This window comes from Passer domesticus, chromosome 7 (genome assembly GCF_036417665.1).
Source record: "Passer domesticus isolate bPasDom1 chromosome 7, bPasDom1.hap1, whole genome shotgun sequence".
NCBI lineage: Eukaryota > Metazoa > Chordata > Aves > Passeriformes > Passeridae > Passer > Passer domesticus.
In genome coordinates this window covers 33,810,668-33,827,454 of record NC_087480.1, presented here as the reverse complement: position 1 = coordinate 33,827,454, position 16,787 = coordinate 33,810,668, and the positions used below count along the sequence as shown (strand labels likewise).

At 39.8% G+C, this 16,787-nt stretch overlaps 1 protein-coding gene across 2 annotated transcripts; it reads left to right on the top strand.

Moving 5' to 3' along the window:
* Positions 1–9,027: 9,027 nt before the first annotated feature.
* Positions 9,028–13,545, top strand: LOC135304774 (14 kDa phosphohistidine phosphatase-like). Of its 2 annotated transcripts, XM_064427590.1 has the most exons (5): positions 9,028–9,168; positions 10,139–10,411; positions 10,567–10,934; positions 11,761–11,885; positions 13,361–13,545. In XM_064427590.1, the coding sequence occupies exons 3-5, from the start codon at positions 10,805–10,807 to the stop codon at positions 13,451–13,453; spliced, it is 348 nt and encodes a 115-aa protein (XP_064283660.1). In that variant the 5' UTR covers positions 9,028–9,168; positions 10,139–10,411; positions 10,567–10,804; the 3' UTR covers positions 13,454–13,545. The 2 variants fall into 2 exon arrangements, with proteins under 2 accessions (XP_064283660.1, XP_064283661.1); XM_064427591.1 differs by lacking the exon at positions 10,139–10,411 and having other exon boundaries at positions 9,094–9,168.
* The last annotated feature ends 3,242 nt before the right edge of the window (positions 13,546–16,787 follow it).

Below are 16,787 nucleotides of genomic sequence, written 5' to 3'. Positions count from 1 at the left end.
ACAGCCTGAGGCTTCCAGGCAGCATCAGATCAGGGCTGCTGTTTATTTAGCCTCAAACTGGCAATGAAAACTCGTCCTGTTTGCCAGCCCTTCTCTGCTAGGAAGCTTTACTACCTGAAGGACACAGACAGCAGCTCACATTTTAATGCACCTGTACAGCACATTATGCAGCAGAGCCTAATTTTAACATTATTCTACTACAAACTAATGTTAATCAGTCTTGATAGGGCAGGTTTTTGTTTTTTTTTTTTTTTTTTTTTTTTTAAATTGTCTTAAACATTGATCAGCCTGTTACAACTGTATGCACAGAAAATTTATAGACAACTCCAGGAGAATTTTTATGCTCCCAGACACCTAAAGGCAGAAAATGCTACGCCTTTTCCTGGAGATTCCCTTTCCCAAGTCATTTAATGAGCTTCCTACTGGTAAGCACTCATCCTTGTCATGGCAGAAACTCTGAAGAGAGCTCTGAGGAAACTTCATCAGAATTCATTTGCCAGTGGAATCTCCGGAGGAAGGAAGGGCTTATTTCATAGTTTAAAGCAGTCTTCCTTTGCAGGGGCTGTCTGAGACCTCTTGTCTGCAGCAGATAAAGAAAGCCCCACAAAAAATAACAAAACACCAAGCTTACAAGCAATGTGCTTGTAAAAACTCCAGCCTAAAAAAAGACTTGTTTCTTTTTGTTGGCTGTATTCCCTTGTGCATCATTGCCACGGGGCTCTTTTTGGTTTTTCCCAGGGAATTCTGCTATCCACTGATTATATTCTTATTTCCCTATAAGGTACTGGAAGATGAAGGCAAAATTTTCAGAAAAAAAGAAAGCCTGAAAATCATTCTCAAAACCCCACAATAGAAGTTAAAACCTCATTATTAAAAGTCAAAGGCACTTAAAAATTTCAGGGGGACTGGGATTCCTATGAGCTAAAGCTTATACTGGATGCTAAACTACATTTATATTTCAGGGAAAATACCTGTGATACAGTTTCTTAGGTTGAACTGGAGATAATCAAGCTAAAAATGCCATTTCTGATTTCTGTGTTACTTATTTATTCTCTTCTCAAAGTTATTTCATATTCATGCTTTTTTAATCCTTTGCCAGTTGATTTGGGAATGTAAGATCCTTGTTTCTTGTGCTGTACAGAGCTGGATGAAGCTGTGGCTCTCTTCTTATGCTACAGATGTAGTTCCTTAAAATTAATACAATTCCTCTCTGCCAGAAAAACAGGAGACTCTAACAAGTTTTTAGAAATGTTGAACACTTCCTGTTCCTATACACTCCAGAATTTCATTTGCACAAGTGATGGCCCAGCTTTTTATAGGGAACACTCCAGATCACCTCTTTTCCCTTACAAACAGAGGTGCACTGACAATTATGTAGCCACAGCTAATTTTCCAGTTGAAAGGTTCACTTAGGAGGCCACCATGAAACATAAGGGGTAAGAAAGGGCTATATAAACATATTAGGAATAAAACAAATAAAATCCAGCCAGGTCTGCCATTTAAAGGACAGCAATTGACAGAGAACATGTCAAATGTTATTTCTTTGTATATCAAGGAAAGTTAATATTCACTGCAGTAGTGTGGGAAAAGAGAACAGGTTGGATTAGGGAGTGAAGACTGTTTAGGTTGGTTACAACCAATCAAGCTACAGTTAAAAGATCCAAACCCTCAGTAATTAACTTTGAGAATGAGCAAGAAGGTGTAAAAAGGTGGACAAGAAGCAAATATTGCCGCTCTGTATCTGAGAAAAGAAGATCAAGGTAATTAGAAGCCGGGCCTTCCATGTGAGCACCTAGAAAAGACGCTAGAACATTGAAAAATGTTAAAGAAAACCATTGAAAAATCAGCTAGGCTGTCAAGAACAGCTGACATTGATGTGATTGATCTGTTCCTGGCAGATCAACCTGGCTTGTGCCTCAAGGCTCTGTCAGTAATAAAGAAACAATAGTGCACTGTGGTTTGTTATAATTAAGATTTTTTATATCGTCCCATGAGACATTCTTATGAGGAAACAAGTGAAACAATGCTTAGCTGAAATCACCATAAAATGAGCACACAAGGGATGGAATCACTACTCAAAGGGCAGATTTTCAAAGAGCCCTGTCTGTCCAAGAGAACTCTTCTATTCCCACCCCACTGTAAAAAGGGGTGCTGGAGGAAAGAAATCTTTACAAACTTCTAAAATCCAAAAGGTGTTTTAGAGGACTTAGGAGGCACGTGATCAACAAAGATTCACATCCACTTGGTGCATAACAAGTAGTGGTGGATTGATTTTTAGGACAAACTTTCAATTAAAAGTTTTCCAGAGGCCATGAATTGCTAAAACATGGGGTTTGTGGCATGGGTTTTGTAGAAAATGCCTTTCTGTTGGGAAATTCTGAATTTTTGTTTGAGAATAATTTTTTTAGTATCTCCATCAGTATCTCAAGAAAATTTAATGCAGTGAAAATTCATTTTGCTTTATCTGAAACTCTGTTGGACTTGAAGAAATCACAAATCCAAGACAAATACAGAATGTGGTGGGATCCCAGGTAAACAGAGTATATAGATGTACATTAGTATATATAGAAAAAGACAGAGATTAATTTCCCACGTCCTTTTTAAAGACTGGTTCTTTATCTACAATATTGCATCTGCATTTACATATCAACAGACAAAAAGAGAGCTTTAAGTGCCTCTGAGTAATCCTGTTCCATCTCTCCCAGAAGATAATTTTGTCATTCCTAAATTAAAACACTTGATAAGTATTTATTTCAAAGTGCTTTGCATAATGGACTTTTGTCCCATGGTAAAGAGTCATAGAACCACTTGAAATTTTAAAATAGTGGAAAAACCTCCAGCTTCACCCACAGTAATACTAGGAGAGGAAAAGTAAGAGATTTAGCCAGGCTGGAGGGGGGAAAAGGAGTTCTAGTGCCAGTAGTGAAGGTGTTTCCTGTTTGGAGAGGAGCTTGCAACACTTAATTCTTTAGAAATTAAGAGACAAAGGGTTTAAAGCACAAGTTTTCCCTGAGGTCCAGATGGGAAGAAAAGATAATTTCTGAAAACATACTCATCCCTCAGCCTCTGTGTCTGATTAAGTGTGAATAAGGTAGGCAATGCAACAGCTACAAAGGCAGGACAAAGACATTGGAATTTCTCAAGGCTGCCTAAGGCAGTCTCCACTCTGTCTGGAGTGGAACCCCAGGAGTCAGAAAATCTTATCTCCACTTCTCATTTCGGGAATTCTGATGTGACTCATAGTGCTCAATTTCCTCCAAATAGGCAAAAATACACATTGAAGAATTCAACCTGAGGCTGGGGTTCACTTGCACTGGCCAGGTGTGATTCAGAGCATTGAAACATGAAACAGAACCAATGAGGAGAGGAAACAACTCACACCTCGAGCCAAGATAAAAGTAGGACTGGCCTTAACATCACACACTGGCTGCCTGCAAGTGGGACTGATCCCATGCAGAACTTGATTCTTTTTAATTTCACTGTTGGAATATTGTATTTGCGGGGTTCCTAGATGAAGGGAGGAATGATGAATCTGATTCCATGTTCTTAGAAGGCTAATTTATTATTTTATGATACTATATTATATTAAAGAATGCTATACTAAACTATACTAAAGAATACAGAAAGGACACAGACAGAAGGATAAAAAGATAACAATGAAAACTCGTGACTCTTTCCAGAGCCTTGACACAGCTTGACCATAATTGGCCATTAAGTCAAAACAATTCACATGAAACCAATGAAACAATCACCTGTTGGATAAACAATCTCCAACCACATTCCAAAGCAGCAAAGCACAGGAGAAGCAATGAGATAATATTGTTTTCCTTTTTCTCTGAGGCTTCTCAGGAGAAGAATCTTGGGCAAAGGGATTTTTCCAGAAAATATGACTGCCACATTGGAAATTGTGGCAGGGAAGCTCTTGCAGCCTTGCCACCCTTCAGGTACAGATAGAAAGAATAAGTATATAATGCATGCACTGGCTGTTCATTTACTGTCCAGCTCTGTTCCACAGCCCCATGGTCTCAGCAGGGAGATGTCCCAGAAGTGACACTGACAGGAGATGCTGGCTCTGAGGAACAGCACAGATACAGCTTTTGGCAAGGGAGAGGAATGAGAGCAAGCTTTGGGATTAGGAGATAAGTAGGTGGTTGAGGCTGTAAAAGTGGTCATCATGAGATACAGTTTTTGTTTTACAGATTCTTTGCATAGCTCCTGCCTAGCTCTGTTCCATTAAAATATTGTGTTAACTTATCAGAGAGCACGTGAGCTTATCAGCAGCACTGGATATCTGACATGACCCACCAGTCTTCATTTGCTGTATCGGGAGGAAGAGGCTATAAAAAAAGGAAAAAGATGCAGCAGCTTCACTTCCTTACTAATGGATTTCACCATCAGTTTATGGATTCCAGGGTTCAGGTCTGTTCTCTTCAGTGCTCAAGTTCAGCTTCAGGTACATCATTTTTACACATCAGTGGACACAGTATTTAACATTTGAGTCCTTACCTACAGCAGTAGTCAAGAGCAATCATTAAATCATTAAATACAACATTCATTATAACAAATACAACAATCATGAAAGGTCCATCACCAAAACTAATGGAATTCTGTGGTATGAGAACTTGCCACAGGGTATCTGAAATCTTCAAGGCAGAAGACCAAAGCACAAGGAACAACCACACAGCACTGAGGAGTAAAACTTGACCCAAGAACAGCCATCAAAGTGTATCATTCATCCCACTTTTGACTTTTTCAGTCAACAGACCATGAGAGAACAGAAGTTGAATTCTGTTCTTCTTGAGTTCAAGAAGACTCCTTAAATTAAGGATTCTTTCAGGAGCTTTTTTTTTTCCCACAACCACACCATCTATGAATTATTCAGAGAAAGAAATTTATTTCCATCAGCAGAATAGCTAATTACTTTTTAGGACAGGTATCTTTAACACAGAATCATTAGTGAAGTCTACTTTAATTGCTGCATAGAATTGTTGTTTCAAGAACAAAGAACTAAAGAACTCATCACTAACATTGAAAGCAATTGTGTTAAATTACTTAATTTTATCACTTCCCAGACAAGAAAACCCCAAACAAACTGGCGCCACAGGACCTTTTAACGTTCCAGTTAACTGCTACCAAGAAAATTAGGACTTCCCTTATTTCTAGGGCTTGAAAACAATACTTTTCCAACAAAGATTTTGCACTTCCAACACTTTTAGATTTCTTGACTCATCAGGAAAGATGATCTGTCACCTATCCTGAAATTGTTGCACTTTTATGTTTGAGCCTAAGAAGAGATCCACCAAGTGTATTTTCTCAAGTGCTGAGCATGTACCCCACCCAACAGACCATGTTAATAATCCTTAAATGCTAATAAAGGGTTGTCAAGCACTGAACAGCCTACCCAGGGAACTGGTGGAGATATTTAGGTGCTTGGGGACATGGTTTAGTGGTGAATTTTGCAGTGTTAGGTTTCTATTTGGATTCTGATCTTACAAGGCTTTTCCAAACAAATGATTGATTCTGTGATTCTGTATTTATCCTTCCTGGTGCATACTAGTTGTGGTTTACCTTCTCATTTTTCAATAGGCATTTACCCATCATTTACAGTCACCTGATTGCAATCAGTAGCAGAGTCTGGTTATTTGGCCCACAGAAATAATATCACTTTCATAACAGGTATTGTATCAGCAGGAAGAGAAGGAATTGCCATTTACCAGTTATAAAATAATACTGGGCTGGCATAAAACATTCTTACTTCAGGCACTTCAGACACTCAGTTAAGAGTACAGTTAATATAAATCCCCACAATGGGGGTACATAAATACAGTGGGGAAGCTACCCTAGTCTCAAAATAAAATGAAAGATCCAGATTTATGCCCACCTGAAGATAAGTAAATTAGGAGTGCAGATGCTCTATATCCTCTAGAGCCAAAGACAAAGGTTTATCTAAAGGTTAAGTCAAAGGACATAACTTCAATTGATATCCAGAATTATGCTAGTAAGGCTTCATACCATTACACTCCCCATCCATCATCTTCAATCTGATTTTTTCTTAGGAGCTGCAATCACAGTACCATGACAAAGGAAGGGCATGGTTTCCCTACTGAATGCCTCCAGCCCTAAATCTACCAATCAAAAACCCCTCACATCTCTACTCCATGAATGCAAATGTGTGAGCTTATCCTGAAGAAAGGCAGCTGAAAGGCCCGTCCTGATATTCAGGATGTCACATATCCCACATAAATGAACTCTGATCAATTAAACAGCTCATTCACACTGTTTGTCTCTGCAGACCACAAAGGAACAGCTGGGCCTCAGGAACCATCACCTGCACACTGCTTCCATCCTGCCCCTAACATATGGTGCAAGGCATGGACAGCGAGAGCAGGGAAGGACAACCAAAGGACAGCAGAGCCTTGCAAACAAACCTAGAGAGATGTTCATTGAACAAGGGGGTTCTGCGTGGCATTCACATTCTCTGAAAAAATCCCTTTGCACAGGACTTTTCTCCTGGGAAGCTGAGAAGCCTCAGAGAAAAGGAAAACAATTCTAATCTCAATTGTTTCTCCTGTGTTGTGCTCATGTGGAATGTGGTTGGAGATTGTTTACCCACAGGTGATTGTTCCATTGGATTCTGCTGTGAGTTGTTTTCACTCTTTGGCCAATCAGGGCCAAGCTGCGTCAGGACTCTGGAGAGAGTCACGAGTTTTCATTATTATCTTTTTAGCATTCAGTAAGTATCTTTTCTGTGTACTATAGTATTCTTTAATGTAATATAGTATAATAAAATAATAAATGAGCCTTCTGAGAACATAAAGTCAGATGCATCATTCCTGCCTTCGTCGGGGATGCCCTGCAAATACAACAGATTCTGGGCATGTCCTGTGTTCTCTCACTTCAAACATGAACAACCGTGTGACAGGCTGGTGATATTTATGATCACTCAGAAGGAGAGCCAGGAGAACGACACCTCCTGGTAGGAAAATCCGGGCTTTTCAAGGAATAGATACATGCCATGAGGTCCCTTCTAAAGAAATACCCCTCCAGAAGCCTATTAGAAACTTAGGTTTAAGCCTGGGGAAGAGGAAGCAGCTAGGAAGGCTCAGAAAAGTAAAGAAGGTGCTCAGAAGTTTTCTGTATATAGACAGATACAGCTGGTAAAAAAACCCAAATGGATAAAAAAAAACCTTTTGTGAGTAAATGTAGACCAGAAATTAGAGGGGGTTTTTAGCCAGCAGAGCAATGGGGTTATAAAACTGCCTCCTATGAGGAGCAGAACAAAACCTGGTTTTCCCCAGATCTTGTTCAGTTTCTGAAAGAGATCATTATTTATCAAAGCAAAATATGAGGGGTCCAGAAAAAGCACCTCACACATGCCAAAGATGTTAATCCCAAGAGAGATAATGTTATTATCCTGCATTTGTTCTGGCCCCTTTGCTAATCTGAGGAGCTGCTAAACAACAGCTGTAGAAGAAGGATCTTTAATAAATCCTATTAAACTGAATGGGACAAGCAGCAAAGAAGACCTGTGATCTTTGATGTCCATGGCAGAATTGACAACAATGCATTTCCTTTGCACAAGTGTATTATGCATTCTTCTGATCAATCCCAGGGTTACTCACACTCTGGAATAAAAGATAAATTTGCAAGTACAGCTAAACATTAGCCTTCATTTTACTTTCTTTGGTGTGTGAGGGTTACGTGTGATGGAAAGCACCTACTTCAAAAGCCTTTCCTTAATATTTTCCTGTAATACAGGCATGGGCTAAATGTATCCTTACATCTTGTGCTCTCTGTCAGAGAGCTCAATAAAAGGAGAAATTTATACACCTGGAATTCAAAGTGATTGCTTCCCTTTTCCTGATTCTGGGAGCCTGGATTGATCCAATGGCTTGAGAGAATCTCATGTTGAATTTCACTGCAGCAGAGTGTGATGTTAACAGCTTTGCAAACCAGTAACATTACTTTTCTAGTCCTTTGCCATTTAGAGTTTAAATTGCTAAAAAAAGAAGATGTTTTGGCATTAGGATACTCCTGGCTCACAGGATCTGATGGTAGGAAGGACACAAACAGAGCAATTTTAGTCATTTGGGTGCAATCCAAATCCTGCAAACTGCAATGCAAAACAAGACCCAAACAATGGTTTTTAGGATTCTGCTGCAAAGAGACAAGATGTCGCTTGACCAAATAAATAAAAAAAAACATTAATTTTTTCAGAAAATAGTGCCAAGCCCGGGACAAAAGGAAAGTCCCTTTGAGCAGTTTTGTTGGAGACAGGCTGTGTCTGGCTGAAGACCCCTGTCACCCCATGCCATCCTCTCTGTACCCCTGAGGCCCACAAAGTGACGCACCAACAATTCCCACCAGCAGCGGGGAATTTTTGTCTGCAGCCTAAAAGCCAACAGGAAGCTCCTATACCTGGGGTGGCATAAGAAATACTCTTGGGTAAAATGGGTGCTTGGGAAGGGAGAAGCATTACAGAGAAATGGACAAAGCTCTGCTGGGACTATTACTAAATCACAAAGTTATCTGCTCAAACTCGTGTAGGGTGAAGCCTGATGTCTGTCCTCCTTGTTGAGAGAAAATTCCTTTCAAGTTTAGCTCCTAAAGTATGCCACAAGTATTTCCTTTTTCATCCTCACCACTATTGTTTGCTGCTAGTTCCTTTCGTGCATCATAACTGAAATGGGGCAATAAAGGTTTTCACAGCCACGCAACAGACTTCTGTGCTTGAGGAAATGAAGGAAACCATTCCAGTGAAAAAGAAAAAACAGAGTTCATGGAAACAAGCTTCCATAATGCTTCACTAGCACAGGATAAATCAGAACATGAGACATTAGGGTAGATTGGTAAACAAAGTAACCAACCACAACCTTCCTAGATTACTGGAAATAACTTAAAGCACTAATCCTACAGACCTTTAGCTAGACTAAGCAAGCACCTCAACTCCACAAGACTCTCTAAGCCTCATTATCCTCACTAGGCACAGATTTTATCACTTTCTCTGCCTGCCTTGAAAATCCAAAACAGCTGAGGCAGGAGCTTGGTTTCTACTTAAAGCCATTCACACCTTTTTAACCCCTTAAAATTTAGTTAGTAAGGATTCAGCTCCCTGGGGCTACGAGCTTTTTTCCTCTTGGGGTTGCTGTTGCTCTGTGCACAGACAAGGTAACTAACAACACTTTCTTAATTAACAAAATACTTGAAAAATTTTTAAATTAATGTTCATTGTAGTGAGTAAAGTAGCTCAAGAAGCAGCTTTAATTGTAAAGTAACGAATTTCAAAATAGCCTAACTAGCCACCAATTTAAATTTACCTTTGTCTTATTTCTAAATACTAATACTAAAAAATTTATATTTAGATGGTATATACTCTTCCTCTGTTTTACTGATGTTTTTCGTTATATTTTAAATTATATAGCATTTTGGGTGTTTAGAGAAAGTATTCAAGTAACATCTTTAGATTTTAAAGCTATTATTGTTGGAGAAATTAGTTTCAACAATAACTTAAATATTTGTATCCCTGAAAATAATAAAACAGTTTAGTTAGAAATTACCTACAATGTAATTTAAAATGTAGTTATGTGGAAGTGCCAGATGTTTTGAAGTTCTAAAAAAATGTCTAGTCTTCAAATATGAAACTTCCCTGGTTTTAGTGTAAACACTTGATACAAACTTTGCTCTTACTTTAGCACTGCATGAAAGCAACTATTTTTTTTTTTTGGGTAAATATTACAGATTTAGTCTTCAGTGAAGTGGTAACAAAAGGGGATGGCTTTAAACTGAAAGAAAATATGCAAACATTTTGCTTTGCCTTGGTCCTGTGAAAAATGTCTATTTTATGACTGGCTTTTCGCAAGTATTAAAATGAATATTGTATTATGCTAGAAAGTTATGCTATATTCATTTTCTTAAGTAGTGTATTAAATATAGTTTTAACATTATAACATAATGCTAAAATAGAAACTATGCTATGCAAGATATTTGTTTAAGAAAGGACTCGCACCAGACAGAAGCCACAGGACACCTAAATCTTTCAGAGAAAGGGAATTTATTGCTCCCTTATCAGCAGAAAACTAACTTCTTCTACTATTAAACTTTTAAAATTTCAAAAACAAGTGATTGCCGTTTTTCACAGCCCTGTAGGTGCTGCCTACAAAGTCCCAGCTCGAGGACAATGGAGAAGAATCCACGGTGGCAAAGGGAGGGATGCAGGACAAGAGCTCCCTGAAGGGCACTCTAAGTGTTAGAGGCAATTCCTGCTCTGGTAGTTTATGCAAAAAACTTCATTTCTCTGCTTTTGGTGCCTTGTTTGATGGCCACGGAGGAGTATCAGGTAAAAGCAGAGTTTTATTGCTGTGAAGCCTTCTGTCAGGTAGAGACCCCGAGGCTCAGATGATCTCAGTCCCAGGTCAGAAGTTAAAATATTAATTATATTGGTTTAACGCTTCTCTTGACTTGGGGATGCGTTGTCAGACTGTAACAGAACCACCTTGGTGTTTCATTGAAACCAGAGAAATAGTCCTTTACTTCTTTTTAAGCAGATGCTGTGCTGCTATTTTTCAGGCCGTGTGTGGCTACCAAGACAAGAGTGATTTGGCACTTCTTGCAGAAGCGCAGCTTTGCAACTTGACTTAACGAATTCGGCACGTTTTTATTAGCGGGCACCTCAAGGAGCCGGAGCCGCACGGCCGCCCTCAGCCCGTCCCCTCACGGCCGCCGCCGCCCTCAGCCCGCCCCGCCTCACGGCCGCCATGGCGCCCGCCCCGCCCCGCCGCCTGCCCGCCCCCGCGGCGGCAGCGCCATGGCGGCCGTGCGGGCGGTGGAGATCGACCCCGAGGGCACCTTCAAGTACATCCTGGTGCGCCTGCAGCGCCCGGGCAGCGGCGAGCAGCGGGACATCGTCCGCGGCACCAAGGCGGCCGAGTTCCACAGTGCGTGACGGGGCGCGGGGGCGAGCGGGCAGCGGGGCCCCCCCGGCGGGACGCGGCCGCCGGACCCCGGCGGGTCTGAGGCGGAGCGGGGAGCCCTGGCCTCAATAGCTCAAAAGTCCCCTTTTCCTCACTTTCTGCGTCCCCCGTGTGATAGGAGCACTGGGGCAATATATCTGTCATATGCCAGCTCAAAGGAATGAGGTGTCTTTGCAAGCCGCGGGCCTGGTGGTAGATAAGGGCAGATAGTGAGAGGTGAAAGAAGCAGTGTGAGGGGGAACCATAAATTCCTATGGAATTCCGCTAATTGATACGGACTGTTACTCACTCGAGACTGTGCTAAATCCCTGGATTTGCAGGAAAAGAACAGGCACACAAGGAAAAATAAAAGGTTGGGGGGGTACACATTAGAAAAGGGGTCTGTTAGGTGACTGGGGAAAACTGTACCTTTCAAGGGAAAGAGAGAAATGCTCCTGGAAAATTAGGATAAAAAGGAGATTGCCCATGACCTGTCCCTTCATTTGAACATTTCCCATGGGGTTTCTCAAGTTGTTACAGGACAAAGTTATAGGACTCCTCTGTCTCCTTTTTGGACATAAATAAACCTCTAATGTTTGTGGATTAATTTTCCTGACACAATCAGCCTCATTTTGGAGAACGATATATGCTAACTAACTAAAAAACTTTAACTACTTCAACTGCAGCTTTTCTATGCTTCTGAAGAGAAACCTCCCTGCCTCATAGATGAAATAAGATAGACAAAAATGAGTTCTAGTCTATTTAATGCCTAGTTCCTGTTCTAATGTCTCTGACCATTCTTCTTGTGCAGACCATATATTTGAAAAAGTAAATCCCGAGATGGAAAAGCTGGGATATGAATGCAAGTGCCTTGGAGGAGGGAAAATTGAACATAATAGCAAAGACAAGAAAATCAGGGTATTTGGGCTCTCAACAGTAAGTGCATCTCTCATTTTCCCTCAAATGCTTCTGTCTCTGATGCTCTGGGATTTTTGGTTGATAGCATGGTGGCATTTGGCAATTTACATCACATTTTAAACATTCTTGCCTGTCTCACTTGTGAGATTGTTTTTCTAATCTATCGTTTTAGGGCAGAAAACTTATATTATTAATCTAGCTGCCCAATTAAATGTTAGAGGCAGTGGTCAACTCTTGCAGTCTGAGAAATAGACTTTATTCTCTGCTTTTGGTGCCTTGATGCTCATGGAGGAGCATCAGCTAAAAGCAGTTTTATTACCATGAGGGATTCTGTCAGGTAGAGACCCTGGGGCTCAGATGACCTCAGTCCCAGGTCAAAGTTAAGATATTAATTATGTAGGTTTAATTTTTCTTTTGACTTGAAGGTTTGGTGTCAGACTCTGAAACAGAAGTACATTGGTGTTTTAGTGAAACCAGAGAAATAGTCATTTTTCTGGAGCTGTGCTGCTATTTTTAAGGCTGGATGAGGTTTTCAAAGTGGCTGCCAAGGCAAGCCATGGATCTGTTGCTTTCCAACTGACTATATTATCTGTTATTTTTTGAGAAGCTTACATTTTATAATGCATCAGCTTTAACCTTTTCAGTTTAAATGCTTGTTTATTTAAGCTGCTCCTCTTTGGAGCCATCACTGATGAATAACAGTATGTTTTGTTTGATAATACAACCTTGGGCTCTTTTTTTCAGTGTTCTAAGTAAACTTCCATGTGAAATATTATGGGGAAAAAATAACCTGTAAATCACAGATTTCTATCAGTGTACTGCACTGTTATGTGTAGTTCTGAAATAAGAAATCAAGATGATTCTGATCATGTAAGACAATAATGGAGAGACCACTTTGACCACAACTGCCTTAAATTTCAGTGAAACAGTAACACTGTGACCAGTGATTTTTAAATGAGGGCAAAAAACCACATGGGTCATCTGACCTTACCTTGGAGTTGCAATGGCTGAAGAGCACAGATACTTAAAATTGTGCTATTATCAGCAAAGGCAGGATGGGAAATAAATAAAACATGAAGACTGTGATTTCTTTAGTGGCCAGAGTAGTGCTCCAGTGCTCACACTTGTTTGCTTATTCCCTTTCCCACAGCTGAGCCAAATCAGCTGTTTGTATGCTCACACATCAAATTGGGTCAATGCAATCCCTGTGGTTTAAAGCAACATTCCATAAATGCAGTGGGAACATTTTAAAGCAAGCTTTCTGCTGGAGAAATTGTGTAAAAAATGCATTTTCTATTTGACCCCACTTCATTTATTTTGTAGAATTTTGATTTGGAAGGGAAAGAGTTGGAGAGGGTAATAGAAAAATAAAACATGATACTGCAAGAGTAACTTTTTTAGAACTTTTGATTTGCACGTGAACAACTTGTGTTGGTAAGAACTGAATGGTTCTGAAGACTTAATGTCCATGTCCAATTTGTTCTGTCTTGCAGGGCTATGGAAAAGCAGATCACTCAGTCACTGTAGAGATACTGAAGAAAGAGTACACAGATTATGAAATTACATGGTCAGATGACAAGAAATAAACTTGTGAGCCAATGAGCAGTCCAACCTGGTAAATGTGAGCTGTACTTTGTTAAATAAAATTGAATGTCTGTTCTTTGTGTGTAACTATAAATCTGGAGTGACTGGACTCTGCCATCAGCTATATCTTATTTTTTCAAACATTCCTTTGTGCAGAGTCTGATGTTCTAACCCTTTTTCCTTTCCTTTTGATGTGTCCTTTAGTTAAACACTCCCACACCTCTTACCTCTAATTTGTTTTCATCCAGTCCCATTTCACTGATCTATTTTAGGATACCCAAGGATTTACCACCAACTTCAAACACCACTGGACTAAACCTGTTCACTGGTCTTTTGACCACAGTGTTTTCAATTTGTTTTTCTATTACTTTTTAGGCTTTTCATCTTGCCCACATTTTAAAAAAATTGGTGTGGAGGGTGGTGTTGACTGTTACAGTTCTTCACCAGTGATCTAAATGTTTTATTTACTCAATGATTTTAAAATCTAGTATCCTGCAGAAGTAATGATCATGATACTTGATTTTCCTGTAAGAACCTTCCCTGTAGCAGACTGGTGGCAATGTAAAAATTCTGCCAATGCTTCTTTCATTCTGATTCCCCTGGACTGCTTTGATTTGTGTGAATTTAATAATGCTTTTTGTTTTTATTTTCCTAGCAGTAATTAAGTTATAGTGAACCACCTCCTCAGTACACCTAGAAAGTGTCTGAATTAGCTAACATTACCCTCTTGTTGTGGCAGGATGTTGCCTTTTGTTTGTTACGAAACTACTGGCTACAATTTTCACTCTTTTTGTTTCATACTTTTCATTTAATTAATTTGTGAATTTATTGACTTGCTGTCCTGAAGGCTTGCTGATTTCCAGAGGCAATTCTATATCAATTCTTCCCTTTTCTGTGGTTCCTACTGCACTTACCCAGCAGTATCTGGTGGTATAGGGGAAGCCTTTCCTTTTCAGCATGCAAGTGACTCTAACAGTACAAATCAGGAAATCTGAGACACTTTAGGCCAGTTTCTGTCACCAAAAATCCTGCTGTTACTCCCTTCTTACAGTTGTGATCCCTCTTAAATCCCCCTTCTGTGCCTTTGTTTCAGTTGGGTGGACAGGAATTTTCTGTTCTTATCTTCAAACCTTTCAGTCCAGTCCTCACCAGAAGAGTTCCAGGGGTCTCCATCCCAATAATCTCCTCAGAACAGGATCTCCTGAACCTGGTGCTACAGGTCTCTTGGTTGGCACCAGATTCCCCCCACTTGCAGCCTGGATTTTCCCCTCCAGCACCCTTGCCTGCTTTTGCATCTGCTCTTTGTGCTTCTCTTTGAGTTCCTGTGCAATGCTTATCTGGCTGCACTTCAAATACTGTGGTAATGATGGCAGGATTGATTTTACTTAACAAGATTTTGATTTCAGAGCCTGTGTGCCTAATAACCAAGAATAGCACACAAGTCAGTAACCTGCAAATCAGGCACTTCCCAGTTCCATTGTCAAGGGCTCTTCTTCCTCTCAGCTTTAGTAAAATAACTGTAGCTGCCAGTATACAAGCCTGAGTTTTAAATAGCCTCATTTCCCAAAACTGGCAAATAGTCTTCAAATGGAAGTCATCAGTTAGGGATAGCTGTGTTAAAACAAACAAGCCTTTCAATTTAGTTTCCTGAGGTATTTAATGACTGATTTTAATCTTTGTCTCCACAATACTTACAGGAAAGACATAATTTACACGGGACCTATTACTGTAATGACGTGTTCAAAATGTGAGGAGAGAAAAATGGTGATGATTTGGAGTAAGCTGATAAAAAAATTGATTTACCAGCTGATCTCTAACTTTTATTTCTTCACAGAAGAAAGATTTTAATGTGTCATAAAAAAAAAATCCAAACTTTGAGGGATCTCCCAATTCAGTTATTTTTTTTAGAGCAGTGTCATTTGGGGCAGTTTAATTTCCCTGGTCATTCCATGGTGTTGCAAAGGAGTGAAACATTTATTTTCTTCTATTCCAGTTTGTGAAGAGGAGCAGGATACTGGTCACTAGGATGGTGAGGATTTTTCAGGTAGAGCAAGCCTGAATATAAATGAGGGAAATTAGTATTATTTGAAGTTGAAACATCAACAACCTACAAAACTAAGTGTTGAATTCTGTTTCCTCTCAGCATGTACCTGCTGAATTCTAAGAACAGAACTCATCTCAAATATGGAAATCCCAATGCTAATTGTGCTGATTTAACCTGAAAAAAAAATCTTCCATTCTCTAATCAGATTCTGAAATGGGAAGCTAATTATACTGTGTGGGGTTATTTGTTTTGCAGATGTGCAGTCACAGTAAGATTGTGGCTCTGCCATTCTTCCCTTGAAGTCTAAAAATTCTGATTCTGTACTTGCACAAAACCAGCTATGTTTGAACCAAATACTGAGGGAAGGCACAGTAATTAAACCAGAGATGGTGAGTTTAATAGTGGAATATTATCAAGAGGAAATATTATAGTAGAAGATTTTAAGTACCTTCTTCATTTATTCATCCAAAATTACATGAGATTCTTGTTCCTAACCATATTCTTTGTCATGGTGGTCAACATTTCTTATTACTTGAGGTATGGTTCTCACTAGACCAGCAGGTGTAGAACTAGTCAGTGCAAGCCATGATTTATCTTAGGATTGAGCTTGAAAAATGACAAATGTAACCCATTTGTTTCCAGCATCTCTGTTTTGGCAGAGAAAAAAAATAAAAAAGCTGTTAACAGTACCTTCTTAATTTGCTAAAGCTAAAACTTTTTTTTGTTCCTCATTCTGTAGTCAGCAGTTACCATCACTAAGTTTCAGAGTTAGTGCAGAAAAATTCCAAAGCACCATGGCAGTCATGGCAAAACTGACTTTTTTCCTCCCTCTCCTATCCTATGAGGCTAAATTCAGTAGTTTCCAAAGCATCCTTTAAAACAGTCTGGAACAGTAGTGAAGGCTCTTCTGTGAAGTACAGGAAATCCTTTACAACTCTTATCTTAATAGCAGCAGGTTCAAAATAGGAACTTTGGGATTGACTTTCGGAGGCTTCAGTGGTGGAAACTTGATGGCATAATTAAAGTGATTTACATCACTGCTGTACTAAGTTTCTTTCCATCCCCTTAGACTATTTCCTTCTGCTCTACACTGAAGAACCTTGCATCCAGTTTACAGCAGTGGCCACTGTCTCCAAGTTTGTATTTCTGCAAGGGCACCTGTAAAGCAGTGCATGATGACAACAGCTGTCTAAGAGCTTTCTGTCTGGTTTTGGCCAGGGCAAAACATGCAATGGATTTCTTTTTTCTTGTTTGAATTGCCAGTAGCAGTGAGTGCTCAAGGCCAGGTTGTG